Source organism: Melanotaenia boesemani, chromosome 8 (genome assembly GCF_017639745.1).
Source record: "Melanotaenia boesemani isolate fMelBoe1 chromosome 8, fMelBoe1.pri, whole genome shotgun sequence".
Taxonomy (NCBI): domain Eukaryota; kingdom Metazoa; phylum Chordata; class Actinopteri; order Atheriniformes; family Melanotaeniidae; genus Melanotaenia; species Melanotaenia boesemani.
The window spans coordinates 29,951,601-29,969,811 of NC_055689.1; the positions used below are offsets into that span (position 1 = coordinate 29,951,601).

General features: G+C 37.1%; 1 protein-coding gene and 2 non-coding genes across 6 annotated transcripts in view; 2 read left to right on the forward strand and 1 right to left on the reverse strand.

Annotated features, from left to right (window-relative positions):
* LOC121643872 (ATP-dependent 6-phosphofructokinase, platelet type-like) overlaps positions 1-17,554 on the reverse strand; it is a 47,793-nt gene extending 30,239 nt beyond the window's left edge. For 2 of the 4 annotated variants that reach the window (XM_041991460.1, XM_041991461.1), the window contains exons 1-5: positions 17,337-17,553; positions 7,946-8,019; positions 3,993-4,070; positions 309-498; positions 45-210 (exon numbers count right to left, since the gene is read on the reverse strand). In XM_041991460.1, the coding sequence (XP_041847394.1) occupies positions 45-210; positions 309-498; positions 3,993-4,070; positions 7,946-8,019; positions 17,337-17,445 (617 nt within the window). In that variant the 5' untranslated portion in view covers positions 17,446-17,553. Of the gene's footprint in view, positions 1-44; positions 211-308; positions 499-3,992; positions 4,071-7,945; positions 8,020-17,336 lie in introns of all 4 variants that reach the window. The other 2 variants (XM_041991462.1, XM_041991459.1) reach the window with 2 other exon arrangements.
* On the forward strand, positions 1,148-1,239 carry trnar-ucu. The gene is given in 2 exon segments: positions 1,148-1,184; positions 1,204-1,239. It is a non-coding gene; the product is annotated as a tRNA-Arg (tRNA).
* On the forward strand, positions 5,348-5,438 carry trnar-ucu. Its single transcript is given in 2 exon segments — positions 5,348-5,384; positions 5,403-5,438. It is a non-coding gene; the product is annotated as a tRNA-Arg (tRNA).
* Positions 17,555-18,211: the final 657 nt, after the last annotated feature.

An 18,211-nucleotide genomic window follows, 5' to 3' on the forward strand; every position in this document is an offset into this window, starting at 1 on the left:
TTCTTGCACTCCTTGTTACAACTTTAAGTTATGTATTTCTTCACCTCTGAGCAGTGGTCATGATGGCGTCCACCACCTCAATGATCCGATGCAGGGCTGAATCGGTGCCAATGGTCATGTCTGTGCCACAGAAGTCATTGTCGATTGAGCCGACCATGCCGACAATGTGGAGCTCAGAGTTACTGCGAGCTGCCTCCTCGTCAATGAGACCTAAAATATAAAAATAAATAAATAATGGTTTATATTTTTTATGCCTGTGGAGTTAGTGTTATTATGTGTAACGCTGTCAAAGTTTCTTCGACAATCACCTTGCTCAAGGAGCTCATTCAACAGCCCGCTCCACTCTTCCCTGAATAGGTTGGCTCCAGTCAGGCTGCCATCTCCACCAATCACGCACAGGTTGGTGATGCTGTGCTGCACAAGGTTGTGAGCAGCTTTCAAACGTCCCTCATGGGTCCGAAACTCTTTACAGCGGGCGCTGCCAATGACTGTTCCACCCTGACATAAAAGAGAAACAAGACAATATAAAACCAATTTAAAATCCACTCAGGAAAAAAGGCTGAATACCTTTCAGAAGAAGACTAGTGAGACAGAGGGAAACAACAATAGGTTTTTTATTTGACATGTGAGCTGCTCTCTGCCACTTCATGGGAACTTTCACCATAACTCATGCTTTCTTTCATTCTTCCTGAAACTGATCTCTCCATTTTTTTAAATGTACTTTAAGGAGACAATAGTAAAGAATGCTTAAAAAAAAGGTGTAATATTTCTCAAATATGGTACAACCTAATACTGAAGTTGTGTTTACTAGCTTATTTAAAAAAAACATACATGTGGACAAGACCTTAAATGTGAAGTAGCTTTCATGCACTTATACTTATACTAGGTGCATGCTAGAACAATCCAGTGATGTTTTCACAGGTGACTTTAAGCTATCTAATCTAAACATGTCACCGTCCACTTTTTCTAAAATGGGCCAAACAGAGCAAAGGTCTGACTCTTTTTAGTGATCATTGTGAATATCCTACCTAGAAGAGTTTGTAAATGCAAGTGCCCTAGGAACTTTCTGTTTACTAAAACTATGCAACATATGCAACATGATGTGACCATCTGTCTGTGTTTTTACACTGTGAGCATCAGAGGAGGAGGCTCTGTGGCGCAATGGAAAGCGCATTGGACTTCTAGACTAACAATAGATAAGTTATTCAAAGGTTGTGGGTTCGAGTCCCACCAGAGTCAATTTCTATTAACAAATCTATTTTCAAAGTTGTCTACACAAAGGCTATAACTATCTGACCTTGTCTGATCACACTAAGAAACTGCTGAGACTCTGTACTGCAATTTCTAGTCAAATGTATGAAGACGTATTCAAAGGTATTGGGTTTCAGTTCCACCATAGTCCATTTTAATTAAGCTTCGAAGGCTTTGTCTGAACAATTTCCACGATAGAGGCTCTATGGTGCATTAGATGTTGAGTCAAATCCTTGAGACAGAATTCAAAGGTTGAAGGTTTGGACATAAGGATTATATCACATCTCAAAAGTGTGAGAGATAAACTTTTGTCTTAAATTGTGTAAAAAAAACTTGATTAGAAGTTGCATCATGCTGTGCAGATGTCTGGAACATAACCAACGTAACTGAATGTTACAGTTGTTAGGGACTATTGTCAATTTCAAACCCACCACAGTCATTGTTTAAATAAAAGTGCTCCAAGCTTCACTGTTTCCAAAAATATGCAACAAATATATTTGCAATGGAAGCCACCGAAAACAAAGGATGTGACTATCTGACTTTGTCCGATTACACTCAGAAACTGCAAAGACAGAGGCTCTATGGCTCAATGGTCAGCACTGATTAATTGATTGCTCCTTGTTGTCATAAAAGTACCGCTGGACTCAAGGACTTCAGTTTGAGTTTCATCATTACAAACAAGTAGCTGCCCCTAAAATCAGTCAATTAACCCCAGAACAAACCTCTACAGTCTGGAGGATATCAGTTTCGCTCTTCTGTTATCAGAGTAATTCAGCTGTGAATGTTTTAACCAAGGAGGCATTCTCATGCAGCAGGAGATATTATAATATACAATATACATACAATATACATCTAAAATTATTTTTTGTAACATAAATATTATCGGGCTGTTTTTGGCCCGATTTTCCCACATCCCAACCAAGGACGGCAAATGCTGATTATCTTAAGACTTATAGGGTTATCCTGTAAGACTATCCTGTGGTCTGAGGTGTAAGAGCAAATTAGTCTCGACAATCGTAAGAATTGATGACCAAAAATCTTCATGTGTGTATAGAAAGCCGACGACTCCTGAGTTGTGATTGTGTGGATGGTGACATGGAACGAAATGTAGCCAATCAGAGAGTGAGCTGACTGGGGGGCAAGGTCCATGTTCACGCTGTCTCCAGTCTATTGTTTTTCTTCTGTTCTGAATTTTTCTGTTAACATTAGTCCCAATACCACCATCATTACTTCATTATGTATGTCCTCTTCCATGCTGAGTGTTTTGTTTTCCGGTTGTTGCCATGGTTCTTCTTCTTTGTTTTTCCGGTTGTTGCCATGGTTCTTCTTAATTTTTCTGTGGTTGTTGCCATGGTTCTTCTTTGTTTTTCCAGTTGTTGCTATATTTCTTCTTCTTGGTTTCTCTGGTTGTTGCTATGTTTCTTCTTCATGGTTTCTCTGGTTGTTGCCATGGTCCTTCTTCTTCGTTTCTCCAGTTATTTCTTCTTCTTCATTTTTCCCATTGTTGCTATGTTTCTTCTTCTTAGTTTTTCCGGTTGTTGCCATGGTTCTTCTTAATTTTTTTCCGGTTGTTGCTATGTTTCTTCTTCTTGGTTTCTCTCATTGTTGCCATGTTTCTTCTTTGTTTTTCTGGTTGTTGCCATGGTTCTTCTTCTTCGCTTTTCCAGTTGTTGCTATGGTTCTTCTTCTTGGTTTCTCTGGTTGTTGCTATGTTTCTTCTTCATCGTTTTTCCGGTTGTTGCCATGGTTCTTCTTAATTTTTTTCCGATTGTTGCTATGTTTCTTCTTTTTGGTTTCTCTGGTTGTTGTTCTGTTTCTTCTTCCTGGTTTCTCTGGTTGTTGCCATGGTTCTTCTTCTTCGTTTCTCCAGTTATTGCTATGTTTCTTCTTCTTCATTTTTTCCCGTTGTTGCTATGTTTCTTCTTCTTCATTTTTTCGGTTGTTGCCATGTTTGTTCTTCTTCGTTATTCCGGTTGTTGCTCTGTTTCTCCTTCTTGGTTTCTCTGGTTGTTGCCATGGTTTTTCTTCTTCATTTCTCCAGCTATTGCTATGTTTCTTCTTCGTTTTTGTTAGATCACATTTGATCAGGCAAGATTTCTGGCTTGAAGGACTAGATTGTAGATCGGTTGCAGGACAGCATCATTATGTGTGTGTTTTTCTGTGCTAAGATTATCGGAGCACACCACACACAGTACGATCAAAACTGTTAAATGTCTGGTTTCTTCATGTGTGTGATCTCTAACAGATAAAAAACATCTAATTAAATTTAGGAAATCCTTACGTGTGTTCCAGCTTTAAGATAAGCTGAGGCTTGAAAGACCCATTATGAAGACACATGAGAATGACATGAATTAGCTCAAAAGGGAGCAAACATAAAATTATGTCATATTTATAGTTTATCTATTTTTCTTCAAAATGATTCATTTATTATCTTCTATATTTTTGTATGTCTCCAAACTTAGTTGATCAATTTTTTGTAAGCAAATTTAGACACTAAAAATAAATCTATATTTGCTATACTAAAATATAGCAACCAAACAAGATTATTTATTTCATACAAAAAAATGTCAAAATACTAAAACGTACTTTAAGCTATATGTGGAACATCAATAGAGAATCAGCTTCATTCATGCAAAAGGCATTTGTGTTGCTATTTACCGCACGTAAGACTGTCATTGTTAATGGCACATGAGAGGATACATGGAATGTGTGTGTGACCTGAATCAGAAAGCTCTGCTCACCACTTGTAGCATGCTGGAGACACTTTCCCACGATGCCTCCTTGATGTTATCACCACCATCCACCATACCCTGGTACCCCTGAAAGGTGCAGCAAAAACAATGCAAGTTCACAACAGTTCACAGGATGACAAAACCTTTTACATCCAAATCAAAACAGTTGAAATTATGAAGAAAACTGCATAAAGAACAACGTGATTTTTAAATTTACTTTGACTTTCATTTTATTAGAGACAAATGAACCCAAGAAATTCAATGTTTTGCTTCATCAGCTTAATTTCCTTTGTAAATATATTTAGATTTTTTTGTGAATATGACTCAAGGTGATGGTTTTTAGGGACTACTGTGAATTTATTACAAAATTCTACCTTTATTTTTAATGTAAACTGCACGATGAATGTGACTGTATGAACACACTGGGGGCACTCTAGCAGAGACTCTGTGGTGCATTGGATGGCGTGTTGGACTTCTAGTCTAGTCTGGGAGATGGAATGGAAAGGATGTGAGTTTGAGACCAACCAGAATCAAACTCAAGTTGACACTAGAACAATGTAAATTAAAGTGTGCTGTCAGAATATAGACTCATGCCTGGTAATACAAAAATGATGTTTATTTCACAAAATTAAATAAAATATACATATATGTGTATGTAATACATACACATGCATACCATGAGTTTAAACATCACTAATGGTTCTCTCTTATTAATAAAGTGCAACTTTCTTTTACATCTGATATGCTTGCTTTCTAAAACTATGCAAAAAACCAGCATTTGACTTCAACTCAAGTCCTTGTGACTTCATTTTTTTCTACCATGAAAATTTGCAGAGGTTTATCAACAAATGAAATGAAAAAATCATTGCATAGTTTAAAAAAAGTTATTTAATTAAATTAAATGATTGCACCTTTCTCAGTCTTTAAAGCAAAATATTATTAAAGGATTTAAGGAATCAGGGGCAATTTCAAGGTGAAAAAGACATGGGAGCAACTCTAAGCTGACCACTTGTGATCCCTGAGATCCCACACTGCATCAAGATCCATTATCCATCAAAAGTTGATGTAACCACATGGGAAAGGAATTACTTTGGGAAACCTTTGTCAAGGCACATAATGTAAAGTTCCACTCACAAAGGGCACTTTAAACTTCATCATCCAAATAAAATAGAAACTTGTTTTGACCTTGTCCGAAGGCAGCACAGCAGATACCACAATGAACATGACATACAGCCAGAGGTGAGCAGCAGACTCCAGTTTCTAGCTTAAAATATGATTCACAATTCCTTCTAGTGGAGTGATTTTAGTGATCATAAGAGAAATTAATAACTTCTTTTCAAGTTTGTAGATTTAACCAAAAAGGAGGCTCTGTGGTGCAATGGACAGCACATTGGACTTCTACTCATCACTTGAGGAGGGATTCAAAGGTTGTGGGTTCAAGTCCCACCAGAGTCTGATTTTACAGGAAGATCCTAAACTGGCTGGTGAGTGTACATTGACTGGCCAAAAAATGATAAAAAGAAATCACTAGAGTTGGTCAGTTGGACAAAATTTAACCAAGCTGATTAAACAAACCATGAAAGAGCTTGGGCAAGGACAATAATGAGTCAAATCAAACATAAATAATCCTTTAAACACTATCTGTTGACCTAGGCTATGATTATTTTGGGTCACTTGTTTCTATGGCTGCAGTGCTGTGTTGATGGCTTATAGGCACAGGAGAGGTCCCAACCAAAAAAACAGCAGCCCAGCACTTAGCTGTCATTACTCACAGTCCACTGGTTCAACTGACGAAGATGACAGTGAAGTCAGTGAAGGATAAATCCAGCCCCTGGTAATCTAATTATATTCACAGTGAAACCAGATCTTGTCTACCTGCCTCTGTCACTGCTGTCAGAGGTGTCAAACCAATTACAAACTGTACATTTATATGTCTCCTGACATTTATTATTGAAAAATGTCCAAGAAAAATGAATTTATTGTTACTTTATGAGTTGCTGTAGCCTGTGCTGACAACGAAAAGTTGAATGTTACATGGAAGTTTATCTGGATTCACTGTAGAAATTAAGCAAATGAAAATAGCTGCATGATGGAGTTCTGGTAAAAAAAAAAACTCTTCTAAAAATCCCTAAATAAAGTGGGAATTATTACAGCACTTTAAGGGCTTGTAAAAGTATAGAAATACTTTGTGTGACTTAATGGATTTTACCAAAGCAGTGCTACAATATAAAACAGATCCTTGCTTAAATATGAATGATTTAGACAGAACTCTGAGGTAAACAGATACTTCACTGCACTTCTGACTTTCACTCAACATGTGCAATGAAGAAGGTGTAAAAAGCAAACTGTGTTTCCTGCACATTATCTATGTAATCCCAACACCTGTCTAGTTGGCAGCAGGTTATAAATCCATACCAACCCTACAGAGGGTACGGATTTCTATCTGGTAACAGCTTATACTGAAGATGGAAAACCAGCTGAAAACGTGACATGGAGACAGAACAAGAGTTTCTATCTACAATTAAATAAGGATATTATGTGACAGATTTTTAATGCATAACAAGCCTTTAGACTGAGTTTTTTTTCCAATTTTAATAAAACTCATTCTGTGTAGTCCCCGTGATGGACTGGTGACCTGTCCAGGGTATACCCTGCCTCTGACCTGCTAAAATGCTGGGATAGGCTCCAACTTTCCCACCACCAGTAATTGGACAAAGCGGTACAGATAATGAATGAATAAATGAAAATTTTAATAAAATTGATGGTTGCAAGAAAAGTTTTTATAGCTCACTGGAAAAAGTTCAGACATTATGATTCATTCCACGTGTTCTTGAGTCGAACCACTCTGAGGAGGATGAGCAATGAGTTGCAGGCTCCCTGATATCCGTCTATTTGAATATATATGTTTTGCAAAAAATAAATAAATAAAGATTAAAAGTTGGCAGCTCCTGCTTCTACTGTGTTTATTGTAACATTATAGTTTTCTGTTTTGAGTACAGCTGATTGTTTGTGGCACAGTATGTACATAAATACTCTGTAGATGGATTAGACAAGGAGCACATATATAGCACATATTCAGCTCTGCAGAGCTGAATGAGGGAATTCAGCCATTTCATTCAGGTGTGTTGGAGAAGGGATGCATGTAAAAGTTGCCGGACAATAGATCTTGAGGACTGGACTTGGGCACCTCTGGCCAACATTTTAACTGTACTGGCTGAATAATTATACAAAGTCTAACCAGGAATTAAACTTGGACATTCACCTGACTCTGCTTCTTGTAGCAAACAAAACCTCACAGTCATACTGTCGTACATGCACCACCTCCATGTAATGTGGCTCCGGGGAAATGTTCTGTCCGTGGAGTAACTGCTGCTGGAATGGGGAGAATGGTTCCTGTTATTTTATGAGCTATGGATAAATCTACTTGTTTTCCACCTTTTTACCAAACATGCACACAACCTGTGTTGTTCCATATTATTAACAGTTCATTTAATGAGATGACATCACATCATCCTGTAGACCACTTTTCATCTATCAATTGATTGATTGATTGAAAAATTTATTTTAACAAAAGACTAATTATAACACAATTTTAATATTGAGTTAAAAATTAGGTTAAGAAAGTTCTTGGTTGTTCAGACTAAAAATCAACATTTCTCGTGCTCACCGAATAATGAAGGTATGAATATATTTACGAAACCCTGTAACAGCCATGAAGGTCTTACCTTTCCTGCACTAAATTAATTATTTGAAAATATGACATCTGCACTATTCAAATGAAAATCAAGCAGACAAACGCGTGGAAAAAAACCTGACAGTAAAAGTCCTTTGAACCCTTCATGGCTTTCTGGTAGTCAGCATCTACCAAAGAAGCCTTGTCAGTACTGATTTAATCTCTGCTGAGTGTGACAGAAAGTGCAGACTCTCCTGAGGCCATGTCTGCAGTCTGAGTACCGCCTCACCTCATGGATGAAGTAGACTTTAGCGCCCACATAGATGCCCATTCGGACGACAGCCCGGACAGCTGCATTCATACCTGGGAATGGAGACAACAGCAGAGGTACATTAATGATGTTATGATACGTGGTGGTAATTTAGAAAAAAATATCAGTTTTCTTGCTCTTTCACTCATGTGCCTGAAAAGTGGGCCAGAGATCAGTACTTATTAGTTGTTTTTGTTTGATGCAAAACTACTAGATGAGGTAATCTGAAACCGAATCAACATGTTTATAACTGGAGATTAACCCCTTATCTCTTGTTCTAAGCTACCCAAACAGAAATGCAGAATAACTTAGAAGCAAGAGACTTTATTCTATTTTTTTTAAGTTGCAAGTAAATATATTTTACTCCAGTGGATACAATTTGGGGACCTTATCTGGACTGTGCAGAGCCGGAAGTCACATGTTGCAAGGCAAGGCAAGGCAAGGCAAATTTATTTGTATAGCACATTTCATGTACAAGACAATTCAAAGTGCTTTACATAAAACATTTCAGCAGGGTGCAGAAAGCAATAAAAAAAAAAAAAAAATTAAAAGAAATGCAATTAATGAAATAAAACATGTAAAATGCAAGAAATAAAATTTTAGTGTGGGGAAAGACAATAAAATAATAAATTACATTAAAATGATTAAAAGCAAGATAAGTTAAAAAAAAAGATAACATGCAGATTTCATGTATAGGCGCATGAGAAAAGAAATGTTTTTAACCTGGATTTAAAAATGTCTACATTTGGTGAAAGTTTAATCTCCACTGGCAGTTTGTTCCATTTGTTTGCAGCATAACAGCTAAATGCTGCTTCTCCATGTTTAGTCTGGACTCTGGTTTGGACGAGTTGACCAGAGTCTTTGGATCTAAGAGCTCTGCTAGGTTTATATTCTCTGAACATATCACAGATGTATTCTGGGCCTAAACCATTCTGGGATTTGTAAACAATCAGAAGGGTTTTAAAATATATTCTGTGACTGACTGGAAGCCAGTGTAAAGATTTCAAAACTGGTGTGATGTGTTCAGATCTCTTAGTCCTGGTTAAAACTCTAGCAGCAGCGTTCTGGATGAGCTGCAGATGTTTAATGCTCTTTTTAGGAAGTCCTGTTAAAAGACCATTACAGTAATCCAGTCTACTGGAGATGAATGCATGGATGAGTTTCTCTTGGTCTTTCTGGGAGACTAAACTTTTAAACTTTTAAGGGTTTTCTTATCTTCTATCTTTTCATTGCAGCTATGTTAACTGTGCAAAACTTAGGGTTAGGCTTAGGTTTCTGTTTCTTTAAAAGTTTAAAATGAATGAATTGTTAAAAATATATTATCGCTCTCATAAGGCTTCCAATATGTATTTCCACAGATTGGCATATGAGCCACGTCACTTGCTTGTTTAACCAAAAACAGCCTTAATGGGCTGTTTTTCTCTAGAAGGTACATGTAAATCATGTATTTAAGGATTTGATATGAAATAGGCTTTTTTTATCTATGTATAAAATGATCAAAAAGAAAGTTTTGGGGAAGACAGAATAATTGTTGCCTAATGTAGAAACAGCACATAGTGATGCTTCAGGTTGCGGTAGTTTGAGTTTTGTTGAGAACTTGGTAGACAGACTTTTACATCTACAAACAAACTGATGTAAAATAAGACTAAAAATAAGTTCTCCACACTTTGGATTAAATATTTATTGCAATACTGTGACATTGTTAACTTAAATTAACATTACTATTTTGACTGCATGTATGCTGATTAATAGTATATTCTCCCTCTTTTCTTGTCACTACTTACTCAGCCTATCATATAATTTGGTGCCAGTCCATTGTGGTCCACTCTTACAAGGGTCGGAAGACAACCCATGATGGGAATACACCAGGTATAGCATTTTTCAGTGGAGGGTTATAATTGCAAAGTAAATCCCAATCATTTTTTAGCAGTATGCCTGACTCTTTTGGCCCATTTTGGGATCCTATCCCCACTGAGGCATCTCTGACTGGGGCCTGGAGTCCCCTAAACCTCACCACCAGGACTTTTGTCAGTTGTGGTGGAGATGACCGAGGAGGTGGAAGTTAGCGAGTAAGAAGAACTTGCTGCGTTATTTAGCCAGTCCTGGTGTTTGTTTGGTTTGGTTGACACCCCACACCCTCCTCTATCCAACCTTTGACACATCGCTACCATCATCCCCCATCTTTCCAGCTGACCTTTTGTTTTTCTTTGTTGACCATATGACACGTCAGTAGGTCCATACACATATACATTCACTCCCTCACAGGTGCTAACATTTCCACTGGATTAACACAACCATTGTTAACTAAAATCCAGGCATATATAATACAACTTGTTAATTTACAATGGTGTCTGTACGTCAGCGCTCTAAGCTTAAAACAAGTTCACTTCACTCTTATAACAATACTGCATAACTTTCTGATTTTAAAACTCAGAACTTCTGACTTGTTTTGATGGCACACTGACATCATGATGTGGAGCCGTTGTTGCCCTGCAGTGTCCTAAGGCTGAGAAAATGCACTTCACCACTTGGCATCATGTGACACCTGGGTGTTTTGCTTTATGGCAACCTGTCACACGCCAGCGCCTGAAAATCAACACACTGGCTGTTAAGAACTCGCATCATGGCTGAATTAGCAAAGAAGAAGACACTATCGCAAGAAGTGAGGAAAAGCAAGAGAAAAAGTGACAAAACAAGAAATGAGACAACAGTTAACATCAGCTTGGCTAGAGAGCTCTCAGCTAAGAGACAGAATCTAAGACAGATGCTAAATTAGCCGTCACTAGGGGGCGCCAAAGTGAGAAAATCTGCCAAAGTTCAGCGGTGTTGCTTAAAGTAACAAACTTAACAGATTTTAACACTTGAGGAAAAGTAAAATCACCTTTGTATATAAAAGTGTACAAACCCTACTTTGACCTTTTTTCCACATCTAAATAAGTTACAAATAAAGGACCAAATTGGATGATAGGAAGCTGGAGAAGTTGAAGAAGCTAACTGAGCAACAACTCATTATGTGCTAGATGATGCAAGGAACCAGCCAAATAACTGAGCTGTTAAACCATGTTCACCACTGCTATGTTTTGTGTGGGTATAAAGAGAATGTGGAAAAATATAGCAGCTGAGACATTTTCTAATGTGCATATTCAATGATATAGTAATTAACCATGTGCCCTGCATACTTTATGCTAATTTATCACTTGAAGCTAAAGGCATGCCAGGTGATGATGATTGTTGTTTAAAAGTCTGTTAGATAAAGAATGTGCTGGTTCAGATCAGACTGATGAAGCATTTTAATAATTAATTATTATGATTATAAGTGTTAAAGCGTTTACCTCTACTCCCACACACACGATTTTGTTTCAGCTGACACTGTAATGATTAACAATGAACTTTTAACCAAACTTTTCTAAAGTTATGGTGATCAACTTTCCTGTAATCTTCCTACAGATGTATCTTGAGTCTAATCAAATAAGTAATATAAACAAAACATGTTAAAGATGGTATTACGATTGATTAATAGTAATAACTATCATTATTTCTTTCTCTAAACTTTCAAAGGATATCTGATAATATGGTTCTTGTTTATTCTTTTGACTATTATAATCTTGTAGTAGAAATTTGAGATCATGACAGCCTTAGTTCCTCCTCTAGTTTCAACTAACATGAGCTGAAAACAGCAGCATAAACAGGGAGTGGAAAAAGCCAGACACACCACAGGGCGACAGCAAGGGTAAAGAGGTCATAATGGAGCCAGGCTGAGAGAGAAGATGGAAGTAGAGTGCCCCTGCGGATATTGTGCCAAGACACAAAAGAGTTTGTCTGAGCACTTAGTGCAATTAGAAGTGGGACAAGCTTTAAAGCTCAGACCAGTCTGGGATAACAGAGGTACTGCAGTTTCACGTGAGCAGCAAAGAGAGGTTGATATTGTCTAAGTCAGGCTTACTGGGAATCAAGTCCAGCTCACTGTGAATTATGTCACTAATTAAGCAAGATATTGGTATAGCTCTTACTAAGCACTCTCTCTGTGCCAGTAGCAATGCAGTCAAATACCGAGCTTAGCAGGCACAAGCTGCTCCTCCCAGCTGACACGACTCTGTCGCCAAATTTCCTCCCACACCGCATGCCGCTAACAGCCCGTCCCTTTCACTGGCCCTTGTCTGCAGAATGTGTATGTGATGGGACTACTCCTTGGATGTCAATGTCACACTTATTCATACACTATTCCCAGCTGAGGTTAGTGAACTTGGGTGCAAAAGCCGAAGGCCACATTGGATAACTGTGATTTACTTTGCCATCATCGGAATACAAACATAAAATGTGCTTACAAACTCTGTCGCTCTGTCAAAGAGCTGTGTGGATATGGCACATTGCTGCAAAATTTTAATACAATTTTGAGAAGAGAATTAATAGTCAGACTTTGTTCTGTATCTCTGAAACAAGATGATAGCTTGCTCATTGGTTGCTTTAGGCTTCTAGATGCTGTTTAAGAAAACAGCCAACATGTGTTATCTGCACATATGTCTTTACCTCTGAATTATCTTTTCACAAGTTTAGTATGACCTAATATGCAGCACAAGCATTCATCTGTTCCAGATAAAGGAGGGAATTTATCATGATCTAAGTGGTTTTGGTTCTGTTTTTAGTGTAATTTGTTGTCCAGATTTCTGTGTTTGGTCTTCTGTTTTGTTCCATGATGTGCAATTTATCCTGTTCCTGTTATTAAGGTACTTTATATAATAATTAATGACTTCTACAACAAGAAGCCTCTTTAGTAAAGAGTGTGTGTGTGTTCAAGCAGTGATTATTTTCATCATATTAGTGCTTTGGGTATTATTCCAGGTACAGAAAAGCGCTGTATAAATAAATACCATCTGCCTCGTGGTCTGCATTTGGGTCCTGCTCTCCATCTACTTTTGACTCCAAGCTCATGACAGGATTCCTGCCTTGATACTGTCCTTTCGTTAGCTTTCACACCTCTTGATTGTGACCTAACCATTTCTTTTTTTAACCTCCATAGGGTCCTTTTCACTGAGAGAAGTTTCCATTCAGCAGTTTCTGTTCTAGCCAACACCACCAATAAAGCAGATTTCCTTTTCTCTTTTTCTCCACTTTATTGTTTCACTTTAACTTATGTTAAACTCTGCTTCTTCTTTGCTGTTGTTTTTTATTTTAATTGTATTTATGTGTGTTGTAAACAGTTTTTCAGAAGACAGGGAAGTAAGGGGACAATCTGCATCCTTTTATGGCAAAAAAAGGGAATGAGAATTAGGTGTGTGTATGTACAAAAAAGAAATTATAATGATTCAGAATTATAACAGAGAGCTATACATGACCACATCTTGCACATCTTCCACCTTTATATACACAGATTTAATCATGAACCACACACAGTTTTATTAATTTGTTCCTTCATGTCAGTCGAGACAAGCCAGGTAATCAGGTCAGCTACCGATTATTTCACAACACAGGTGAACAACAACAAAAGCAGACACATCTGCAGTGAACCGTGTGGCTGATGGGGGACAATATTTACACAATATAACAGTAATAATGTGTTTTTATTTAAAACTCACTGCAGGCCAATCATAAAACAAATCTGCTTAAGAAGACAGAGACAATGCAGACAAATTGACGTTAGATTTCAATAATGTCTGGATGGGATTCTAAACATAATTTACAAGAAAAATCACAACTTTTAAACAATATCACTTTAAATTTTCTTTGTTACTTTTTCTAACCAGTTCATAATTTTTTAAATGTGTCAGTAAATATAACCTGGAAATAAAAAGTGAGTACTTCGTAAAAAGAGGCTACTGGACGTATTGGTACACTGTATATAAGAAGTGAATGTAGTCCTCATTATGTCACCCCCAGGTCAACTCACTATATTTCTGCATAAAATTATGCTTTTGTCTAAACTTAAGTCCAGAAATCATCTCCTGCAGTTTCTGTCCCATCTTCTCTGCACATGTCCGTAAGATGAAGTCTCAGCTTTTGTACTTAACTTTTTAACAGGACTTTTTTATGACTTTGTAATAACTTTTTAATACTTTTTAATGCATTTATACTTACTTTATTTTCTATGTATTTTATTTTGTGCATTTTATGTTGCTGTGAATTGATGTGCTTTGTGAAGCACTTTGTGATGAGTATCTGTGAAAGGTGCTATATAAGCAATCCTAACTTATTTCCCAGTGTCCCTTCCAAATAATCCTGACAATAATCCAGTCACAATAAGATAAAATCAAACTATCGTTGCACCTGGTCTTTGCTATCTGTCCCCAAAGATAACACAGAAAAAGACTCAAGGCAACTTTAACTCTGAATAATTCACTAGATTATAAAACATGACAGTTTTATTGTATCTTATTTAAAAATTATTTTAAGTTAATAAGAATTGGCTCTGCTATGTTGTTTTGCTGAAGCTAACTAAATAACCCATTTCCATAAATATTGCTGACCTGGAGGCTGCAGGGAAGCCTTATAATGCAGGTTACATGCAAGATGGATGTGACAAGTAGATAGTAAAACAAAAGGAGTCAGCTGCATGCGTTGCTAAGAGACTGGGCAGCACCGACTGGCTGCAGTGTATCCATGCAAACATGTGAAATGTGCTTAAATTGCACAACATACTTAATGAGTTTTAGAAACAATCAATAAAACAAATAAATTGCTGGTTTCAGCAGTTGACAGGTAATGGTGACGGGCTAGATATTCATTTACTCCTTTCAGTGAGTGAGTGTGCTCTATCGCTTCAAGCCGAGCTCTGAGAAAGAGCTCGAAAATCACGATATGGTGTTTTGTTGTACTTTTTAGCAATTCCAAAAAGGAAAAAAATATATATATTATTAATTTACTTTATTTTTTGTCGTTTTTATTGTATATTTTATGGTAACATTGATATTCAAATTCTATAATCTGCAAGAATATAATAAATTTTTTTTGTATTCTCAAGTATTTTTATTCATTTTCTTTGTATATCTATGCCAATAATTTCAGTTTGCTTTCTCTACAAATCTACTAAGACGTTATAATTATGTAACAGTATTTTATTAAAGAGGCTCATGTTTATTTAATCTGCTCTCTGGAGGATTCTATCTAAACAAGATCCTGGTGCCAAGATATTTAACATGGCTGTCCCTGTGGGAGCACAGGGACCGGATATAATAATAAATTAAAGGCTGTTCACAAGGATCCTTGTGACCTGCCTTAGAATCTGTGGACCATGGACATTTACATACATATTCTGGTTATTTCCAAGGTATTTCCTATCTTATTGTTGAGCAAGAAAAAAAATTGAATTTAAAATTCATAAAAATATTGTTCAATAATAAATTTTAAACAAAACTCTAACATAGCAAACCCCAAATGTTCACTGCCAATCCACAGCTCCCCTTTAAGATGTGTTTTCTATGTTTTCCAGTCAAACAGAACATATTGGATGAATCTTTAATGATGTCTTGTGTATTCCTTCTATTGGAACACGAGCTACACTTGAGATTATCAATAAAATTCTTCATATGCTGACAATTGTTCTAAAAGACAAAACAGCCAAACCAACCCCGTGTTTTCCTTTAAACTGGAAGAATCTGCCTCTGTGCATCGTCCTCTTATTGGTTCCACAGTTTAAAGGTGCAGCTATTATTAAAACTCAGCTGCTGCCCTCAGAAGCATGTGCTGAATACAAAGGTGGACTACAATATCCAGCACGAGCGGCTCGTGTCGCATTAAGCTGCAGCGAGTCTGAGAAGGAACACATCACTCCACTCCAACAGCAGCCTATGGGGTCGCTGTGTTATGTAACAGTCTGTAAGCCAATAGCTGTGATTTTACTGGTGCATGTGTGCAGTAGATGGCAGAGTACAACATGTTCTATGTTTAAAAGTCAACATAAAATACATATTGCAAATATATTTGAGGTGCATTATGTACACACTCTTATATATTAAAATCAGATAATAATTAAACACACTAAAGTGTAACTAGATCACCCATAATGAGAGATTTAATTAGTATTTAATGTTATTTCAGTGCTTTATTAGAGATGTTAGATAAAAAAAAATACAAATCTGAGTTTCAGATTTAAATCTAGTTTGCTTATTTCTATTTCCTTTACCTCATCATCACTATCAAAACACTCAACTCCTCACGTAGGCTGCTCGACCTTCAGCGAGAGGATGAGTCAGTTTACTGAAAGATACCGGAAGTTATTGAAGTTTACCTTCAAAATAAGAGCACAGCAGCGCTAACTGAAGAGACTGCGCTGTGTTGTTTCAGGTTGAATCGGAAGTACGGTTTTGTTCAACTCAGGCCTGCTTTACACTCGTCCTGCCGTGACTCATCCTCCGTGATGCAAGTGCCTTGTTTCCACGCTAGGACTCTGCTATGAGCCACTTGTCCTGAGGGGAAGTTCCAGCTATAAGCTTAATGTTAAGAGCAAATGAGAGAGGAGTCAGTTGATTTTGTGAGTTTAACTTTTATCTACAAAGGGAGATTTAAAAATTACACCAATATATATCTCATAGCCTTTATTAAACATTGGATTTAAACATTATCATGTGACATTACAGTTGTGTGGACTGCACTATTTTGTGGGAATCCCTTCAGTCCAACTGAAGGGATATTAAAGTGATTACTCAGTTGGATAGTATGCTTTGGGTATGCGCTAACGGCGCCATCTGTGCAGGCAGCGCAACCCAAATAGATGCGGTCGTGACGGGTGAAAGATAAGAACAGCATGTCCAAAGCAGTTACCCTAACACCTGTTGATATTAGGGGATTGTTTTAATTTTTCCACACGCCCCACATCCAACCTGAACGTCTCTACAGCGCATAAAACAATTAAGCACAACTCCTCTGCAAAGTGTTACAAATGCTGCAGCCTCCCTACAAAAAGAGTGACACAGGAGTAGAAGCTGTTGCGTAACAGACGCTGCGAGTCATTTAACGCTCTACAAAGAGCTGTTACCATAAATATAAAAGGGATTTTATGATCAAATGTGAATGAAAACGAACGAAACACGTTTTTTCTCCGCTGTTTGGCCACTGAAACCCCGCCTTGCTCTTGCCTTCCCTAAGAATGCGCACTTTCAGAAATACACCCATTATCGGACATGTCTGCAACTGACGTTATCTCCCAAATTATAGGAGCAACCAATAAAGCTGATGGAAAAATCCCACTTCCTTGCAGCAACAATAAGGAAGGGACTGAGTCTCTGGTATTTAAAGTAACCAAACATCTCAAACAAAAACAGCGACATTGATATGACAGCATAGCTTCAGAGAGGAATGAGTTACTCTGTTGTTTCCCGGCAGCTCTTTTGCGCACGCAGTGATTGTAACTTTAGGACAAGAGTCTTATAACTGTTACCTTGAGCATCTCCTCCGCTGGTCAACACCGCAATAGATTTACCAGCGCCAGAAAGATTCTCGAAAAATTTCCGGGTGTCCTGCCGCTTCGGTCCCGTCGTGCCAGCCATCTCTGTCCCGGGTCTCTGACACCTGTTAGTAGAATTAAAATGAACTATTTTGCTTGCCGACCTGCGGCGTGGGATAACACTGTGGATATTTGAGACAGGGGAGGGGGGAGATAGTGACTGCAATGTTACACCCCCCCCCCAAACACATACGCGCCTCCCTTTCAAAGATCGTACATTAGGAAAGATAACTCACTCTAACAAATTTTCCCTAGAAAATTAGTCTACAGAGGTCGACAGCAGCCATGGTCGATTTTTTTTTTTACTTTTTTGGGCCTGTTAAGAAAAAAAAAAAGTTTATTATATTGTTATCTTGATAACAATATACGAAAAACAAAAAGATTCATTTTTATACCTGGAATTATTTATTAGACTATAGTTAATAACAAGAGATATTGTTTTTAGTACGGTGTATGTAGTAATCTATTCAGTTGAGCCAACTTAGATTATTACAAAATGGTTAAAATGGTTTATTATATTTATTAATCATGCTATAGCCATTAATCCACTTATGCTATTTTATTTCAACATGTAAGTAATTTCTGACAAGATCAATTTATATTGCGATAGATAGATACTTTATTAATCTCCAAGAGTATTTCACAAGCTGGTCTGATATGATCAGATGGGCTCCGTAAAACGTTTCTTTCACATGGTAATAAGGTATATAAGGTCTTATTATTATATAAGGTATATAATAAGATAATATGGCTTCTATACATATATATATATATATATATATATATATATATATATATATATATATATA